The 16,546-nt window shown below is 46.2% G+C and overlaps 1 protein-coding gene across 1 annotated transcript in view; it reads right to left on the bottom strand.

The window, feature by feature from the left end:
• Positions 1 to 571: 571 nt before the first annotated feature.
• Positions 572 to 16,546, bottom strand: part of CRACDL (CRACD like) — a 142,793-nt gene continuing 126,818 nt past the window's right edge. Inside the window, 3 exon segments of the mRNA XM_077749246.1 lie at positions 572 to 1,387; positions 2,469 to 2,613; positions 3,872 to 4,044. Of these exon segments, the coding sequence (XP_077605372.1) occupies positions 1,245 to 1,387; positions 2,469 to 2,613; positions 3,872 to 4,044 (461 nt within the window). The 3' untranslated portion in view covers positions 572 to 1,244.

The raw sequence follows: 16,546 nt of genomic DNA, 5'->3' as shown, positions 1-16,546 counted from the left end.
GGGTGTATAAAACCAAAAACCAAATTATAATTTCTATAAAATCTTACTGATTTTGGTGGCCAAATGCCCCCAGCCACACATATTCCTATGAAGATGAGCTTGTTCAAAGGAACAAATCGGAAATATTTTTTAAAATAGAGGTATTATATAACTGAGACACAATTCTGAGTTCCTAAATATACGCTCTTCCTTTGCTGGCCTTTCCACATTCTACATTCATTGGTCATCCTGGCTAATACACTGATAACCCAGTTTTCGGTAGAAATATGCAGGTTAGATTAATCAGATGTTAAAGAACTACAACTTTTTCAGAAATTTTATGTTAATATGTTGCACCAAGTAGATGAAGACAGAAAAAAAAAAACCCTACATTATCTTCTGATTTCCAAAAATAAACACTGAAAATTTTATTGGAAAAAAGAATCTCAAAAAACCCAACCCCCCAAACAAACCCAACTGAGACTCTGAATGATACAGATATTAACCGAAACTCCACACATCGCATTTCACTCACTGCTGGAGGACATTCTCCGAGTGTGAGTAGAAAGAACGTTTACACATAGGACAGAGGCATGTTTGAAACCTTTTATTGAACAGGCAATGCATTGTGCAATGGTTAAAGACACAGATGCCTTGTGGAAAAGTTTAAAAATTATTTTTGGAAACAGTCTATGAATTGATGAACCCGGCTATGTTCCTTCTGCTCCTTCTTCGAGTGACTGTCTTCGGGAAAACTGTTTAATAGCTGCTCTTGGAAACGGCATCCCTGTTTTACCAAAAATGTCATGCCTAATAGTAAACATTGAAAGAAGACAGGATCCACAGGCAAGACCACACCCGGAGACACAAGTTGGTCTCAGGTGGAAGCACAGACACACGTCCTCCTGGAAGACTTTCCCCTTTGACCTTGCAGGCGCTTCCGACTTAGGCTTTCACTGCTCACTTGTCCGAGCCCTCTTTATCAAGGCAGTTCTCAAAGACTCACATTCATACCTTTGGGCACAGGACCTTGGTCCTGGCCCTTTTCAATGGTGCTCTTGTTTTAGGGCACCTCTGGCCCAGGACTGTGGCTGTGTGTCTGTCTTTGTTGGCCTGGTTCCTTCCTCTTCCCCAGGCTCGCTCTCCCATGACTTGATGATAAAATCACTCTTCAGTTTCACAGTTTGTTTGCCTTGATTTACTGGCAGTTTTTAAGTAAGTGACCTGTCAAGGTAGTGGGCATTCTTTAGCAGCAGGCTGTCAGCCTATTTTATAATTTGGGGCATATCGCTCCAAGCTTGAGATTTCTTTCTGGCAAGTTCCATCCAGGATGGCTGATCTGCACTGGCATAACTGGCCCTCTTCAGCTGATGCAATTCTTTCTCCGTCATCACTGCAGACTGAGCTGCTGGAAAGAAGACAAAACAAACAGAAACATGAGAAATGAGTTTGGATTTCCATTTAAGCCTCTTGTGTTTCTTTAAAATATACGTCAAGGTCTTAGCTGTGGTCTCAAACACAAAATCCATTAATGTGTAAACACGTAAAGAAGATTTAAGCAGAGAATAATTTATGTGATAAAAAGACTTCAAAACAGCAAGCTCAAAATGGTTCCAGCAATGCAGTGAGGTGAGAGAAACTTTCAGAATAAAACTGCAGGAACTCTGGATATCGGTTGGCACAATGGTGCCAATATTCTTAACACTGACAACCTGTATACTTAAAAATAGCTAGGATGTTAGATTTTGTTGTGTGTATTTTACCACAATTAAAAATCAATTTAAAACTACTGATACATGTGACAGCAGAGATGAAAAAAACCCTATGCTGAGTCAAAGAAGCCACCTACAAAAGAACACATATTTTATGACTCCATTTATAAGAAATGTCCCCAAGGGCAAGTATATGGAGACAGAAAGTAGATTAGTGGTTACCTAGCCCTGGGGTTGGGAACAGTGAATGACTATAAATAGGCATGAGGTTTCCTTTTAGGGTGAAGGAAGTGTTCTAAAATTAGAATGTGACAGTTGTGTACAAGTTGGTAAATATATACTTATTGTCAATATATACTCGCTGAATTGTATGCTTAAAATGAGTGAGTGTTATGGTGTGGAAGTGACATCTCAGTAAAAGCCATTTAAAAAAATCAATGTGGCAAAGTACTTTAGAGAAAGAAACGAAGAAAAGCAGGACCAATCCTGGAAACGTATTTCAAAGTAAAACCTTGGATTGTGAGTAAATTGTTCTGCGAGTGTTCTGAGTGTTCCGCAACATGAGCAAACATTTCTGGTAAATTTTAACTTGATAAATGAGCGATGTCTTGCAATACAAGTAGTACGTGATGCCGAACATTACATGATCACAACTGAGCCAATGGTTCTTGAAATTTGCGTTGATATATGAGTGCTTTGGGTTACAAGCACGTTCCCAGAACGAATTATGCTCGCACAAGGTTTTACTGTATTTGGCACTGCCTGCGGGTTTCATACCCAAGTTCTGATGGGACAAGGAGATTCCTCTTTGCAGCCCCTCCTGGAGGCGGAGCTTTGTCCCCTGCCTCCGGTCCACAGTGGGCTTGGCAGGAGCCATCAGGAAAGACTTGCTGCGGACAAAGTCAGCTTGCTTCATGGGCTCCTATTGGGACACAAGAGAGATACTCGCTGTTTGGTAACCAGACATTCCAAGAGGGGGCAAACATAACCAACGACAGTGGGCCATAGAACTTCTCTGCTGAGTTGTGCCCTTGCTGAGAGGAGCCTTTAGAATTTCAGATTTAGGTGAGTGTGGGGCCTTCTAAGCCTACACAGGCATCATGGCTTCTGCCCTGTCCCCACATGTGGCCTCAGCCCCATGTGTCAGATGGCAGGGATTCCATTTAAAAGCCACAATGAGGGGTGCCTGGGTGGCTCAGTCAGCTGAGTGTCCGACTTCAGTTCAGGTCATGATCTCATGGTTTGTGAGTTGGAGCCCTGCATCAGGCTCTGTGCTGACAGCTCAGAGCCTGGAGCCTGCTTCAGATTCTGTGTCTCCTTCTCTCTCTGCCCCTCACCCACTTGTGCTCTGTCTCTCTCTGTCTCTAAAAAATAAATAAATGTAAACCAAAAAAATTGTTTTAATAAACATTAAAAAAATTAAAAATAAAATAAAAATAAAAGTCACAATGAATTGTTTGGAAATAGTTTTGAGACCTGGCATGAACACGGATGCCCCAAACAAAAAGCCCTGTTTCGTATTTGCTTTAGAAATTCCCTTACCCTGCATGAAGGGTTTCAAGGATGGGTACGAAGGAGGTTTGGGTTCAAACGAAGGAAAGCAGGTGCTACTGCAGGCTCGGGCTCATTTCCTCACATGGCTGAAACATGCTTATGGGTTTATCGTGGCGGCTATCAGGGGAACACAGAAGCTGTGGGTCTTGTCCTGTTTGGGAGCATAGATGCTTGGGGTTGAGAAAGCTGTTCCAGTGCAGAGTACAAAGTGGAGACCCAGGTTCTGGCCCTGCAGCCCTAGGTGACGAGCAAGGAGCCCCAGCAGGTGGTGAGCATGGCAGCAAAAGCAGGGCTCGTCCATTACCGTGCAAAGAGCCGAGATGGAGCTGCTGACATGGGTCACCATGCTCACTTCTAACTGAGAAGTTATTTTAACCCCGGTTCATTTCTCCAGATGCTGAGCTGTGTTGCCTAGGAGGCAGGGCACGAGCTGTCTCCACTGCCTAAGTGATCTACCCACCCACTTGTAACAGCCCAGCTCACACTGAGGGCAGACATCACAGGCAAGGGTCTCGAGCATCACAGCAATCGTCACAGGCAAGGTTCTCAGTAATGAACATACAGAATGTGTGGGGTGCTGGGCCCCCCTTCCATCTAGAGAGACAGAAAGCGTTTGCTCTAAGCACCTGGGCTTTCTCGGGTACCTTGGCTTGCTTTCCTATTTCGGACTTCAGGGTGCGGACCCCAGGCTTGTCTTCCTGGTTAGGGAGCTGGTCCGGGGTCCCTCGCCGCTTCTGTCGAGCGATGGTGATCCAGGGCGGTGCAGGCTGGCCCTCGGCTGCGGGAGGCAGACCCTTCTCTGTGGGTAAAGACACAAGGTTATGCAAAACAGCTCAGCCCTTCTCCAGTCTCACCTTCAGCTTCTCCCACACAGAGAACACTGCACAGAGGAGCTGGAGGCCAGGGTGTGTGCGGGAGAAAGAGAGAGGGTCTGGGAGCTTCTCTGGTGAGACTATTGGTTTTCTTCAGGGGACTTGGTTTTCTCATGTAAAGATGCATCAAAGGGATGATGCTCCTCTAGTCTGAGCCACACAAAATTAAAGCAACTGCTCCTATATGCACATTTTAAAGCCACATTCCTCCCACGGGGTATTTCCTGGAATGAGATAAAAATAAATACATAAATAAGATTACTTTAATATAAGCCTGGCATTTTGGGCTAGTACATGCTATGTGATCCCTGATTTTCTTGGGAGTTTTGAAGACACACTATTATTCTTTTCTTTTTTTTTTTTTAATTGTAAGCATAACCCTCCTTTTGTGCAGCATGACACCAAAACTAACCACAGTTGGTTTCCTTAATATTCTAGAGAGAGAACAGAAAACAGTGCCTTTATTTATTTAAAATTTTTTAAATGTTTATTTATTTTTTAGAGAGAGAAAGATAGAGTGTGAGCAGGGGAGGGGCTGAAAGAGGCTCCAGGCTCTGAGTTGTCAGCACAGAGCCCAACATGGGGCTTGAATTCACGAACTGTGAGATCATGACCTGAGCTGAAGTCTGACACTTAACCGACTGAGCCACCCAGGCGCCCCTATAAATAGCACCTTTAAAACCATAATGTTTTGTTGAATTTTCTTCCATGTCCACAGTACTTATCTGTCAAAGGTAACACTGTAGGTCCCTCTTTTTAATTCTTCTGTATTTTCATATTTTCTTTGATGGAAATTTGTTATCTTTATCCACAGAAAAAAGAAGCAAGCTTACTTTCTTCAAGGAAACCTATGACTTAAATAGTGGCTTCTCACAGGCATGAGTACACTGAACCCAGGGTGCTTGGGTGGCTCAGCTGGTTAAGTAGCATCAGCTCAGGTCATGATCTCATGGTTCGTGAGTTCAAGCCCTGCATGGACTCTCTGTGCTAACAGCAGAGAGCCCACTTTGGATCCTCTGTCTCCTTCTGCCTCTGCTCCTCCCCCTCTCATGCTCACTGTCTCTCAAAAATAAACACTAAAAAAAAAAAAAAAAAAAAACATGTACACTAAATCTGAAGGTTCCCCATGAGCCCGCCTTTCTGAACGTTTGCCTGCTAGCACACAATACAAAGACAGAAGTATATCCCCATATGCCTGGCCCCTGGCCCCTCACCGCCTTCCCTTCTACACAGGGCACCTTGGTCAGCAAGGTGAAGGCAGGGCCCATGTCACAGCAATCATGCAGATGTCTGGGATGACATCTCATTCTTGGTGGCTTAACATATACCACCCCTGGCTCTGATGTGATAGGATATTACTCTATTTGTTCTTGTTTCTGTCTCCAGTTTAAGCTGCAGTCTTTTTCTCTCAGCTCCCCGGTCACCAAGAGGGGCGGGGGACAGGAGCCACTGCTCTGCAACCTACAGTCTCCCGTCAGAGTTGAGAGGGCTTCTGGCTTCACACACTGACCTCGCCCTGGACTGGACAGCCAGGAATGGCTCCCACTCTTCTGCTGGCTGCTTCCTGCAGCCTCCACACTACCGGTCCCCAGGGAGCCCTGCTCTCTCTCTTTCCTTCATCCCTTGTCCCTTCTTGCCTCTTCAGGCTCTCCCTGGCATCTGACCTCTTCTCTGCTGCTTTGCAAAGTGCTTGGGTCTCCTACAGCTTGGAAAGAACGGTCTCCACTGAGCCTCATCATCCCCTTGAAGCCCCAGTCCTCCGTTCTCCTCCACCCTCCACCTCCAGTGGCCTCTGCCTGTCTCTCCAGCTGCTGCCTGACCCAGCCACAACAAGGGTGCTGCTCTCTGCACCCAACCACCGAACCATATATCCTGAGCTCTCCCTGTTCTCACCCTGCTCTACCCCTCATACTGATGGAGCTGCATTAACCTTGCCTGGGAGGCCTGTCCTCCTTGGGCATGCCTCCCCCGGAGCCCTGTTGGACTCTTGCTCCTAAACCTGGGAATTCCTCCTGTTCCTGACCCTCAGCCTTCATCCCTTCTTCTCCAAAATGTTCTCTTTGTTCCACACTTGGTTTCAACACTCAGATCTGTCCAGGCTACTTCTAAATGTACAATCGTTCCTACTAGCCAGGTCTCAACACTTCTGCTCTCCTCCTTCTCCCTACCTTAATCCTTCTTCCCCCACCCCTCCCCCCCCCTTCGGCATTTGCTATGTGGAAGGACTGTGCTAAATGCTAAGGTGGAAAAATAAAACAGCCAGTTGTCTGTTCTTTCAAACTCTCAAAATCTAGTGGGGGAGACTAAACGCAAACAAGCAACTGTGGCGGAAATTGGAAGATGCTACAGTTTACAAAGTGCTGGGGGGGCGCAGGGCCTAACACTGGTAGCTGGTGGGTGGGGCGCTGTCTGGGTTGGGACCTGGAGAAGGAACCTTCCAGGCTGCGTAGAGGGGCAAGGAAAGGCCTCTCAGGTGGAGGGGGCAGAGGCAGAGCTATGGGCAGGCTGGCTGAGAGGGGCAGACTGAGAAGGGTCTTCTTGGCCCTTTTCTTGTCCATAACGGGGAGCCCTGGGGTTTGAACCAAGGGTACACTCTGGAGGCTGTGTGGAGAGGAAGTCAGACTGGGGAGGGATAGGAGGCTGTGAGGTGAGGAGGGAGGCTGTGGCCACAGTCCAAGAGGTGACCAGGGATTAGAATCCTTCGATCCTGTTTCAGAATCATCCCTGCTTGCCTGTGAACGATCTGCCCAGATGCTGCCTCCTCCATGAAGCCTGCTCTGATCAGCCTAGATGAACATGCTCTCCTCCTAATCCTTCTGTGACTCTTTTAAGAGATTTACCCCACTGCTTGGTTCAAAGTTTGCCTCACCGATATATGCTTTTGGTCATTAGAACATCTTACTTATTTAACAGACACACTCCACCGACTATGCACCATGTAGTGTCCTAATATTAGCTCATTTACAATGTTATTTTACGTTTTATCTCTTGTCTGGAGAACCCAGTGATTGCCTGGCACGCAGAAGGTGTTTATTTACAGAAAGTCTGCATTTCTCTTACCTTAATCTCAATCTCTCCTTCCAGGGAGTCCTCATGGTCTTTCTGGACTTTTAACTTTTATTTTTCAGAGAGGGGGGGGTGGGCAAGGATGGACAGAGGATCTGAAGCAGGCTCTGCGCCAACAGCACAGAGCCTCATGTGGCTTGAACTCACAAACCGTGAGATCATGATCTGAGCCGAAGTCAGATGCTTAACTGACTGAGCCAACCAGGCGCCCCTGGACTTTTAACTTTTTTCTTAAAATGGTTTCTTTCCACTTCTCCTTTGATCTCTTCCTCACACTCAGTGACAGTCGTGTCCTCTGTTTGGTTGTGGCCAGAGTGAGCTGTCTGGTGGGGCCATCCTCCCCGCTCTGCCCAACTCGTGCTGCTCCGGAGCCTTTGCCACAGCACAGGCTGACTGGAGAGAGGGATTTCACTATGGGTTTAATCTCATTACCTCAGTCAACAGAATATTCTGAATAATTCTGTCAAGACTAAGGATACACAGAGAGATTCTTTTCATCCTGAGTTTTAACCTAGAGGCTGAGTGGCAGCTGCAAAATTCCAAGGGGGCCCAGCATCTCCCAGTGCTCTGGCTGGCTCTCCATCCCTCAGGTCTGTGTGGGGAAGTGACACACGTGTCACTCTCACCACGAGGGCACAAGGCAGCTCTGATGAATTCCTATACCCTAGTTGGGCCAAAAAGAGTATTTAAAAACTCACTAGAAAAGGTTATACAGAACAGGGACTATGTAGCATTCCTGGGGACTGTGCTGATCAGAGCCTGCAGCAGAGGTGCCTGGGTGGCTCAGTCATTAACAATCAACTTGGGCTCAGGTCACGATCTCACAGTTCATTAGTTCAAACTCCACATTGATGAGCTTGAGCCCCGTTTCAGGTGAGCCCTACTTCTCTCTCTCTCTGTCCCTCTCTCTCTCCTGTCCCTCCTGGGATTCTCTCTCTCTCAAAAATAATAAAATAAAATAAATAAAATAAAATAAATAAAATAAAATAAAATAAAATAAAATAAAATAAAATAAAGGAGGCCTACAGCAAGGCTGGGGACTCCAAAGGCAGACCGAGGCTGAGGGCCCTCCTGGATCAGATTCAAGGCTAATAGCTCACTGGTCCAGAGGCAAATCCTATCCTGTCCAGTTTGGTCACAGGAACTGAGGTCTTGGAAACAACACAGCTAGGTTCCACTTGGCGAGAGGTGGCTTTTCTTCTTTCCTTGCATCGAGAGCATGCTGGCAGATTTCTTCACAAGCAGAGAAGGTCACTGGCCTCGGCTCTGCCTTTCAGTGGGCAGCTGTACTTTGTGTGTGAGTGTGCACACCTGTGTCAGGCATTCATAGGCAGGCTCATGGGACAGAGAGATCGCTGCACCCATGCCCTGCTGTGCCAGCGTGGTATCGAGCAACCTACAACGGCAGTGTCACCAAGTACTGGGCCAGGCATATGGCCGAGATCTTTCAGCAACCATTTCTCTTTGGTTCCTACTTCTTTTCCCTGAGTGGTGGCCTTTCCTTGTATTCAGTGCTCTTTCCTCGCCGCTTTCTTCCTTGTCAGGAATGTGAGTGGGCCAGAGGGACCCTGACAGCCTCCAGACCCTTTCATAGGACAGCCCAGGACAGGCCTCATGGATGGAGGGCACAGGAATAGTGGATGAAATTCCAGACAACAGGAAAGAGGGAGAAGGGCCACTAAGCTTCCTACCATGATTAAGAGAGACCTGGGATTCCGCCCAGAGCCTCTCGGAGCCCGCTTGAAAGTGCCTGTGCCAGGTGAGCCCAGGCAGAGCGGCTAGGCGAGGATCCATTCTGCTCTGTGGCAGAAGGCCCAGCTGGCCACTCTGGTTTGCACCCCCGTCACCCCTGCACATGGTGCCACGGCAGGGGTAACGACTATGGGGTGTGTGCCATGCTGCACAGGGGGTGGGGGGAAGGGGAGTAAAGACACAGGTAATGTGTAGGATAAGGCAGGTCTCAGGTGCCAAAGACCTTACTATGTGCTACCTCTACTGCATGAATATTCAGGGTCAAGGTTTGGCCATAAAAAAGCTTCTGAGATCAAACACGTTCAAAATGTCATTTATCCCAGGCTAATATAGATGTGGCAGCAGATTAAATAAAAGGAGTTGAAAACACTCCTTTGTTTATTCCTTTCTGCCTCAACACACAGACAGCCTTAATCTTCTGGGGATTTGGCAAAAGGGCTCTGACATCTCAATTTCTCCTCCCCACTTGACAACAGATTTTTAAGCAGTCGGGTGTGCCTGGGTTTGCAATGAACAGCCCAGGAGCATTTCTCACGGAGCATTTCTCACGCACAGGAAACCACTGATTCATGTCTGTATCTGTGTGATTTCCTTTACGGAGAGTCTGAAAGAGATGGACGCCCCCAAATACAACTCCCCTGGAAAGGAAGATAGCAAATTTGATCTGCTGTACAACATATGTAGAGTAAAACTTCTGGAAGATACAATGCTTTCGATGCAGGAAGCTCTAACAGCCACAACGTTTGCCCTAAATAACTTAATTTCGCATGAGGACAACTTTTGATCAGGAAAAATGTTTGTGTTGTTATTTTGAGGATATGACTCTGTCAAAGGGGGAGATTTTCTCCAGATTCTTTCTTTCTTCTTAACGTGCTCTCCTTCTTCAAGGGTTTGGTTTGAAAAGTGTATTTATTGTTCAAGCATTCATTTCCAAGAGAGTTTGTTCTTGTGGTTGGTTCAGTAGGCTGTGGTGATGAGGACTACTTCCTCCCTGGGGCCAGGAAACGGAGCAGCTACTGATGTGGCCCTGGGGCCTCCATGTCTAAGATTAAGGCCTCGGGCTAAGGTGTTTGGGGGCAAATTCCAGAATCTCTCTGTGACTCAATTTCAGTGTTAAATGAGGAAAGGAGCAGTGTGTACCTCTTTTAATGTGACTGCAGACTGAAGATCACATGCTATTTACACTCCTTTGTGATGGTGAAGATGTAATGAGATATAACCCACGGAAGGCACTTAGCACAGTGCCCTGCAAAGGGTGCTGGTGTTATTTTGCTGTTGTTAGTCCCACTTGAGAAGAGATGCAGACTTTGGTCAAATCCTAGCCAGGACATGGTGGAGACCAGTGAGCCCTTTGCCAATGTCCTCTCCCATGATAAGAAAACAGAAGCAAGCCCTGCGATGTCCACCAGCCTTTAGCTGGGCCAAGGTGACCAGACTGACTCTTGGTTCCAGAGGACATGATCTGTGATGGTCCAAGCAGACTAACTCTTGATGCTCTGTGTGTCCTGGTCTCCTCATGAGCCACACCATCGGGGCAGGGGCCCAGTCCTGGCCATCTCTGCATCTGCTGTGCCCTGCATGGACTGGGGAGGGCCAGCAAGGTCTGAACAAGGCCACCACGTGTGCCGTGTCAGGAGGAGTCTGGTCCAAGTAACCCAGTGCCCACCAAAACCACACTCTAGAATAAATAGCACTCTGCTCCTCCCTGTAGACACTATGCCCTGTGGACAGCTGGCTGACAGGCAGGTCCTGATGCAACTACACATCGCCCAAGATGGCAGCCCAATTTTCTTCTGTCTTCCCAGGAGCCTACCACATATATCACTTTGAAAATACTCCCTCACACACAACTCTAATACAATGGGGAAGAAAACCACACAGTTTCTGGACACACGTTTGGCATTTTAACCAAGCTATTTGTATACAAGAAGACATAAAATTAACCATTCAGAAAATCCTCAGTGTTTAACTACTTCTAGAGATATATTTAATCAGCCCTCTGTGAGACAGATGCCTCTCATTTACTTCATTTTGACTTGCTGGTCAGTGATGGTTTATTTTTTGTTGTTTTTTGTTTTTCCTTTTTGGTGCCTATTACAATTCAGCCTTGAAGTACTGTTTCTTTCATTCAGAAAGACTTCTATAATGACCCGCTGAGGGGTTGAGGCTGAGACTCCAACAGTGGTCTACACCCCATGTAACGTGCAGGACACAGCTGAGTCTGGAAGGTGGGAGCTGTCGTGATGACTGTCTTCTGGGTGAGAGGCAATGAGCTGTACAATGTACATTACCAGGGTTTCCTGCCCTTTGGCTGAGAAAAATAAAGCAAATCTATGCCCTAATCCAACACACAGCAGGATGGCAGGATTCTTACACCTCTTGAAAATTTCTGGAACCACAATTTTTAAGAATCTCTTTCCCTTCACAAAGCATTTTTCTTGTTTATAAAAGTACACATGTACAAGGTACAAATTCAGAAAATAGATGAAACTGTAAAGAAGGAAAAGGAAGTTTCCCATAAATCAACAACCCAGGAGAGCTGTGCTAACACTCTGGCACGCTCCTTTGAATCTTTTTCCATTACACTGTCATTTTAAATAGCTTAAAAATATGTATCAATGGCTCATTCCCAGCTTTTCAAAACATTCTTTGTGGAAGGAGAAGCCTGGGTTTACGCTCTATGATTTCTGATCTAACATGCATAGATCATTAACATCTGTCACAATTAGCTGAAGCCAGAACAGTGCCTGGGTTGTTTCAATAACAGCAAACATCCTCCATTTCTGCCTCCCCTCCAGGTCCTCTGCCGCGGCCCTGGTTTACATGGAGGCGATGAGGTGTATAAACACACACTAAGGGGACTGCTGAAGTGGGGGTGGGGTCCTGGGCTCTGGGGACATGTGAGACCTCACCTAAATTAAGGGTTTATGTCAGGCTTCCTCTTTTTTTTAATGTTTGTTTTATTTATTTGTTTGTTTGTTTTTACTATATTTTTTTGAGAGGAGAGATGGAGAATGAGCAGGAGAGAGGCAGAGGGAGAGGGAGACAGAATTTCAAGCAAGCTCCTCACTGTCAGCACAGGGCCCGATACAGGGGGTGAACTCACAAACTGTGAGATCATGATCTGAGCCAAGAGTCAGATGCTCAACCTACAGAGCCACCCAGGCACTCCTATGCCAGGCTTCCTATATGAAAGCTGAGGGTTTGGTGTTTTCATTAAGCATTTATTGAGCGACTATCTGTCTCAGCTTACACAGACAGCCCCTGATCAATACATGCTAGCAAAGTCTGCAGTCAGTCTTTGCTGGTTCTCTCCATGAGTCAGACTGTGTGATCTTACAGTGGAACTTGGGCCTTTAATTCTTGTGTCAGCATTTGTCTCAAACCTGTGGTGAGCGTTTGGGGAGTGAGGGCTTTTCAAAGAGCAAGCTCCCATTCTGAATGATGTGCGATGGGCTGTGTTCTATTTCCACCTCCAGATTAACCTAATTGCTATTCCTACCTTTCCCATTCAACCAATACAGTCAGTCCTCACTGTTTACGGATTCCATATTTGTGAATTTGCCTACTTGCTATAATGTATTCGTAATGCCCACACCAGTTCTTGTGAGCAGTCATGGTCATTTACAGACACATGCAGAGAAGTGAAAAACTTGAGTCTCTGGACAAGCAAGGTCCCAGCTGATGGGACTCTGTTTCTTTCCTGTTTCTGCTCTCATACTGTGAACAAATGTGCTTTTTGAGATATACTTGGTGTTACTGCATTTTTTGCATTTTTGGGGGGGGTTCTGGAGTGATTTTACTGTAAAATGGCCCACATGTCTAGTGCTAAAGTGCTGTCTGGTGTTCCTGACCAAGAAGACTCTTAGGTGCGTCACAGAGAAAATACGTGTGCCAAATGAACTTCATTCAGGCGTGAGTTTCAGTCTTGTTGGCTGTGAATGGGATGATAATCAACAATACATACAATACAGTGTTTTAAACAGAAACACACATAAAACAAGGGCATGTACTGATCAGTTGACAAAATGTTGTAATCAGAGGCTCACTAGCTCTGACTTCTACTCCATCTTTCTTCTAGGTGCAATGGTTCAGTATTCACTAGTTCACTGTTCACAGCAACTTTATGGAACATAACTACTACACATAATGAGAATCAACTGTACCTGATGAGTACCCACGAGGCACAAGGCTCTGTGGCTACTGCTGAGTCTACAGATAGGAAGGCTGTTTCTAATCTAACACATCTCTCCAGTGCACTGCACATGGGCTCTCCTGCAAGGACAATCAGGAATCAAGGGATCCTTCAACAGCTAGCACATGTTCCACAGTCCAGGAATGAGTGCCATAGCTTGTTGGCAGGGGGCAGGAGAAGCCTCTGCGGTACTAGTCTCATTTTGTTTCTTGTCTGGTGTGTTCGGTGTTTGAAAATTCACTGACCTACACACATATGATCTGTGTGTTTCTCTGCACATGTATCGCTCTTCAGTAAAAAGCAAAAAAAAAAAAAAAAAAATCCCCAAAAACAACCCACAAAAATGACTCTAAGATAACCAGGATTCATTCACTTGGTGCTTGGATAGCAACCAGGAAGAAAAGTCCGGCTCTCTATCAAAATACAGAAACGAGGCAAGACTGCAGCATGGAGCTGTATCCACACTACAGTTAGGCAAGGCTACTGCCAGAGGGAGTGAGGTTCTCCCAAGGATGCCCTCTCCCTCATCAGCAGAAGCTCCCCCTTCTCTTCACTTCCCCTCAGCCCTCAAAAGCACACAGAGGGCCTTGGCCCACTTGCCTCTTCTACTCATGTCCTCCATCACCCAACCAATCTCCCTCTTCCCTCCACCCTCTGAAGGCGTATCCTGAATCCTTCCTCCTCCATTTCCTCTCCTAAATAAGACCCTACAAATCAGCAAGGGCAGAGGACTTGCCTCTCTAAATGCTCCCTTCACAGTCCCATGGCAAAACAGAGCTACTGAAGGCGGACAACTACTGTGTCTCAGAGCCTCTTTCCTGGCCACAGGGGTCAAACTGTCCTTACCGCTTTTCCCTACTCCAAGGTCAGGAGGCGCTGCCAGGGTCTACTCCTTACCCCAGATCCTGAAACCCACCTTCAGACCTACAGATTGCTTCTCTATCTTTAAATGCCTGTGACAGTGGGGAATAAATGCCACTGTGGTTTTAAATGGTCCTGGTCGCTTGTTTCTATCATAAGTGGTGAGAGCCTGTGAGGGCCAAGACTGTGTCCTTTATCCTGGTATCGTGGGCAGTTTCTATGGAGCATCTCACACTTGCTCACCCAGGCAGAGCACACTGGGTCAAACAACACCGATAATGAAGTCACAGTTGGATAGGTGATTCGGTCCTGGTGAAAAGGCCGATGGAGTCAGGTTTCCCAATGTCACAGCATATTCACCAGGGGACAGTGGTCAGTCCTTGTCCCAGGGCAAGGATTTGTACAGGCCTCCACAGTGGGATTTGATGTGAGTCTTTTCTGCAGTTGAGGGCCTGGGGTCTGCCTGCTTTTTTTTTTTTCCTTGTTGTTGTTATAGCACTAGTTATAACTGCTTTAGGACTCTGTTGCTCATAGGCAAAATCTGTCAAAAAGCAAAGTATTTATAAACAAAAATCAGTGCATGTTGGGGCATCTGGATGGCTCAGTTGGTTACGTCTCCAGCTCTTGGTTTTAGCTCAGGTCATTGATCTCATGGTTCATGAGTTCAAGCCCCATGTCAGGCTCTGTACTGACAGTGTGGAGCCTGCTTGGGATTCTCTCTCTTTTCCTCTCTCTGCCCCTCCTCTGCTCTCTCTCTCTCTCTCTCAAAATAAATAAATAAACTAAAAAAATAAATAAATAAACTAAAAAAATAAACCTAAACATTAACAAAAAAATGAATGTGTGAATTGTATTTGGATTTGGATGTGTGAGGTCGGGAACCTGGTCACATGCAAACACAGTTATTGGGGGCGCCCCAGGCATTCGATGCTTTGCCAGGCTCTCTGCTGAACTTTAGATGCTACTTCCCAGCACTTCGTACGTAAAGGCTGGCAGACATTCCCAAGCTGCCCAGCCTGATCCCTGCATCTCAAAGTGGAGACCCAGGAAGCCAGAAGCAGGCTGAAAGGCACAGAGTCATGATAACACAAGCTTGGATTCAAAGTCCATTTGCTCAACTGCCACTGTCTGTGCAATTAAAACAGCCTCTAAGCAGAAGGCAGTAACCAAAGTCCATCTCTGAGCCTGGAGACAGCTTTTGTCTCGTACCTGCCAGGTAATATAACAGGGACCTTACAAGGATATGCGGATGGAAAGGCACTGTTAATTTGAAGATAATTTTGAGCTACAGCAGACGATGGAGAAAACGTAGCAAAACTATTACATTACATGGCACTCTCTTATAATTCAAAATGTACACAAACACCTCACCTTGGATTCTTTGTGGATCTCCAGGGGCAGCTGGAATTCTGCAAGATCTTTCTCAAGTGGTCACCGGAGAACAAGCAATTAGTTTGAGGGATGGCCCTTGTCCAAGGGCTTAGATTTTCCTTCCTCTATTACCTCTGGGCCGTCCTTCACTCCCCTGATCAGGTAGGGAAACTTCTCCCCACCCAAGAAATGTTCATAGCTCAGGTTTATTCAGTCTTGATTTTCAGAACAATACCATATTCTTAATGACCCTCACAACCCTCCTTTCAATCCCCATTTCAGAGACAGAAACACAGAATCTCATGGAGTAAAGGACTTGTCGAGGGTCACACTGCCAAACACAGGTCTTTCCTCTAGTCTTCATTCACCACATCACACGCCCTCTCATAGTAATGAGTATGACCCCACAACTTTCCCATATACCGTTTGCTTCCCGTTATAACCTGGCACCGAGTGGCAAACAGTAGTTACTCAACCGTGGCCCTACTGAGACATGGGGCTGGATGCTGCTTTGTTGTTGGGGGGTTTCCTGTGCACTGCAGTATGTTTTACCTCTGCCCACTAGATGCTGGTAGTGTCTCCTTCCTACCACAATCACGACAATCAAATATGTCTCCAGATACTGCCAAGTGTCTGCTGGGGGACAAAGCTGACTCCACTTGAGAACCACCACAATACAGCACAACAGTGAAGATAGTCTGGCTGCAGAGGTAGTCTACGAGGCTCCACACTCCCCTCCACAGTTTACCTGCTATGTTCCTTTGGGCAAGTTCTTTGGCCTAAGTTCCAGCTTTCCCATTTATAAAATAGGATTGTTGTTGGAAATTAAAATGTAAAACATTTGACATGAGTCTTAGCACTTAGTGAGTGCAAAAGAACTATTATTGTCATTATTTACCTGTATATGGAGTGTGTATAAGTGGTAGGTAAATCCACTGCAGACCCTAAGGGAGGCTGATGTAGTGAGGGAGACACACACACACACGTGAAAGTGTTACAGTGTTTTGACAGCAAGCTGATGTAGCGAGGGAGACACACACATAGGTGAAAGTGTTATGGTGCTTTGACAGCAGGCACATTTTTGGGAAGAGCACAGAGCACAACCCTTACAGGGTGTCAGAAAGATGCTACTTCCTCCAAAAGAGTGCCATCTGACAGAACTTTCTGCAGTGATGAAAATGATC

The sequence above is a fragment of the Crocuta crocuta genome, unplaced genomic scaffold, assembly GCF_008692635.1.
Source record: "Crocuta crocuta isolate KB4526 unplaced genomic scaffold, BGI_CrCroc_1.0 scaffold118, whole genome shotgun sequence".
In the NCBI taxonomy this organism is placed as follows: domain Eukaryota; kingdom Metazoa; phylum Chordata; class Mammalia; order Carnivora; family Hyaenidae; genus Crocuta; species Crocuta crocuta.
This window is presented reverse-complemented; position numbering and strand designations above follow the sequence as displayed.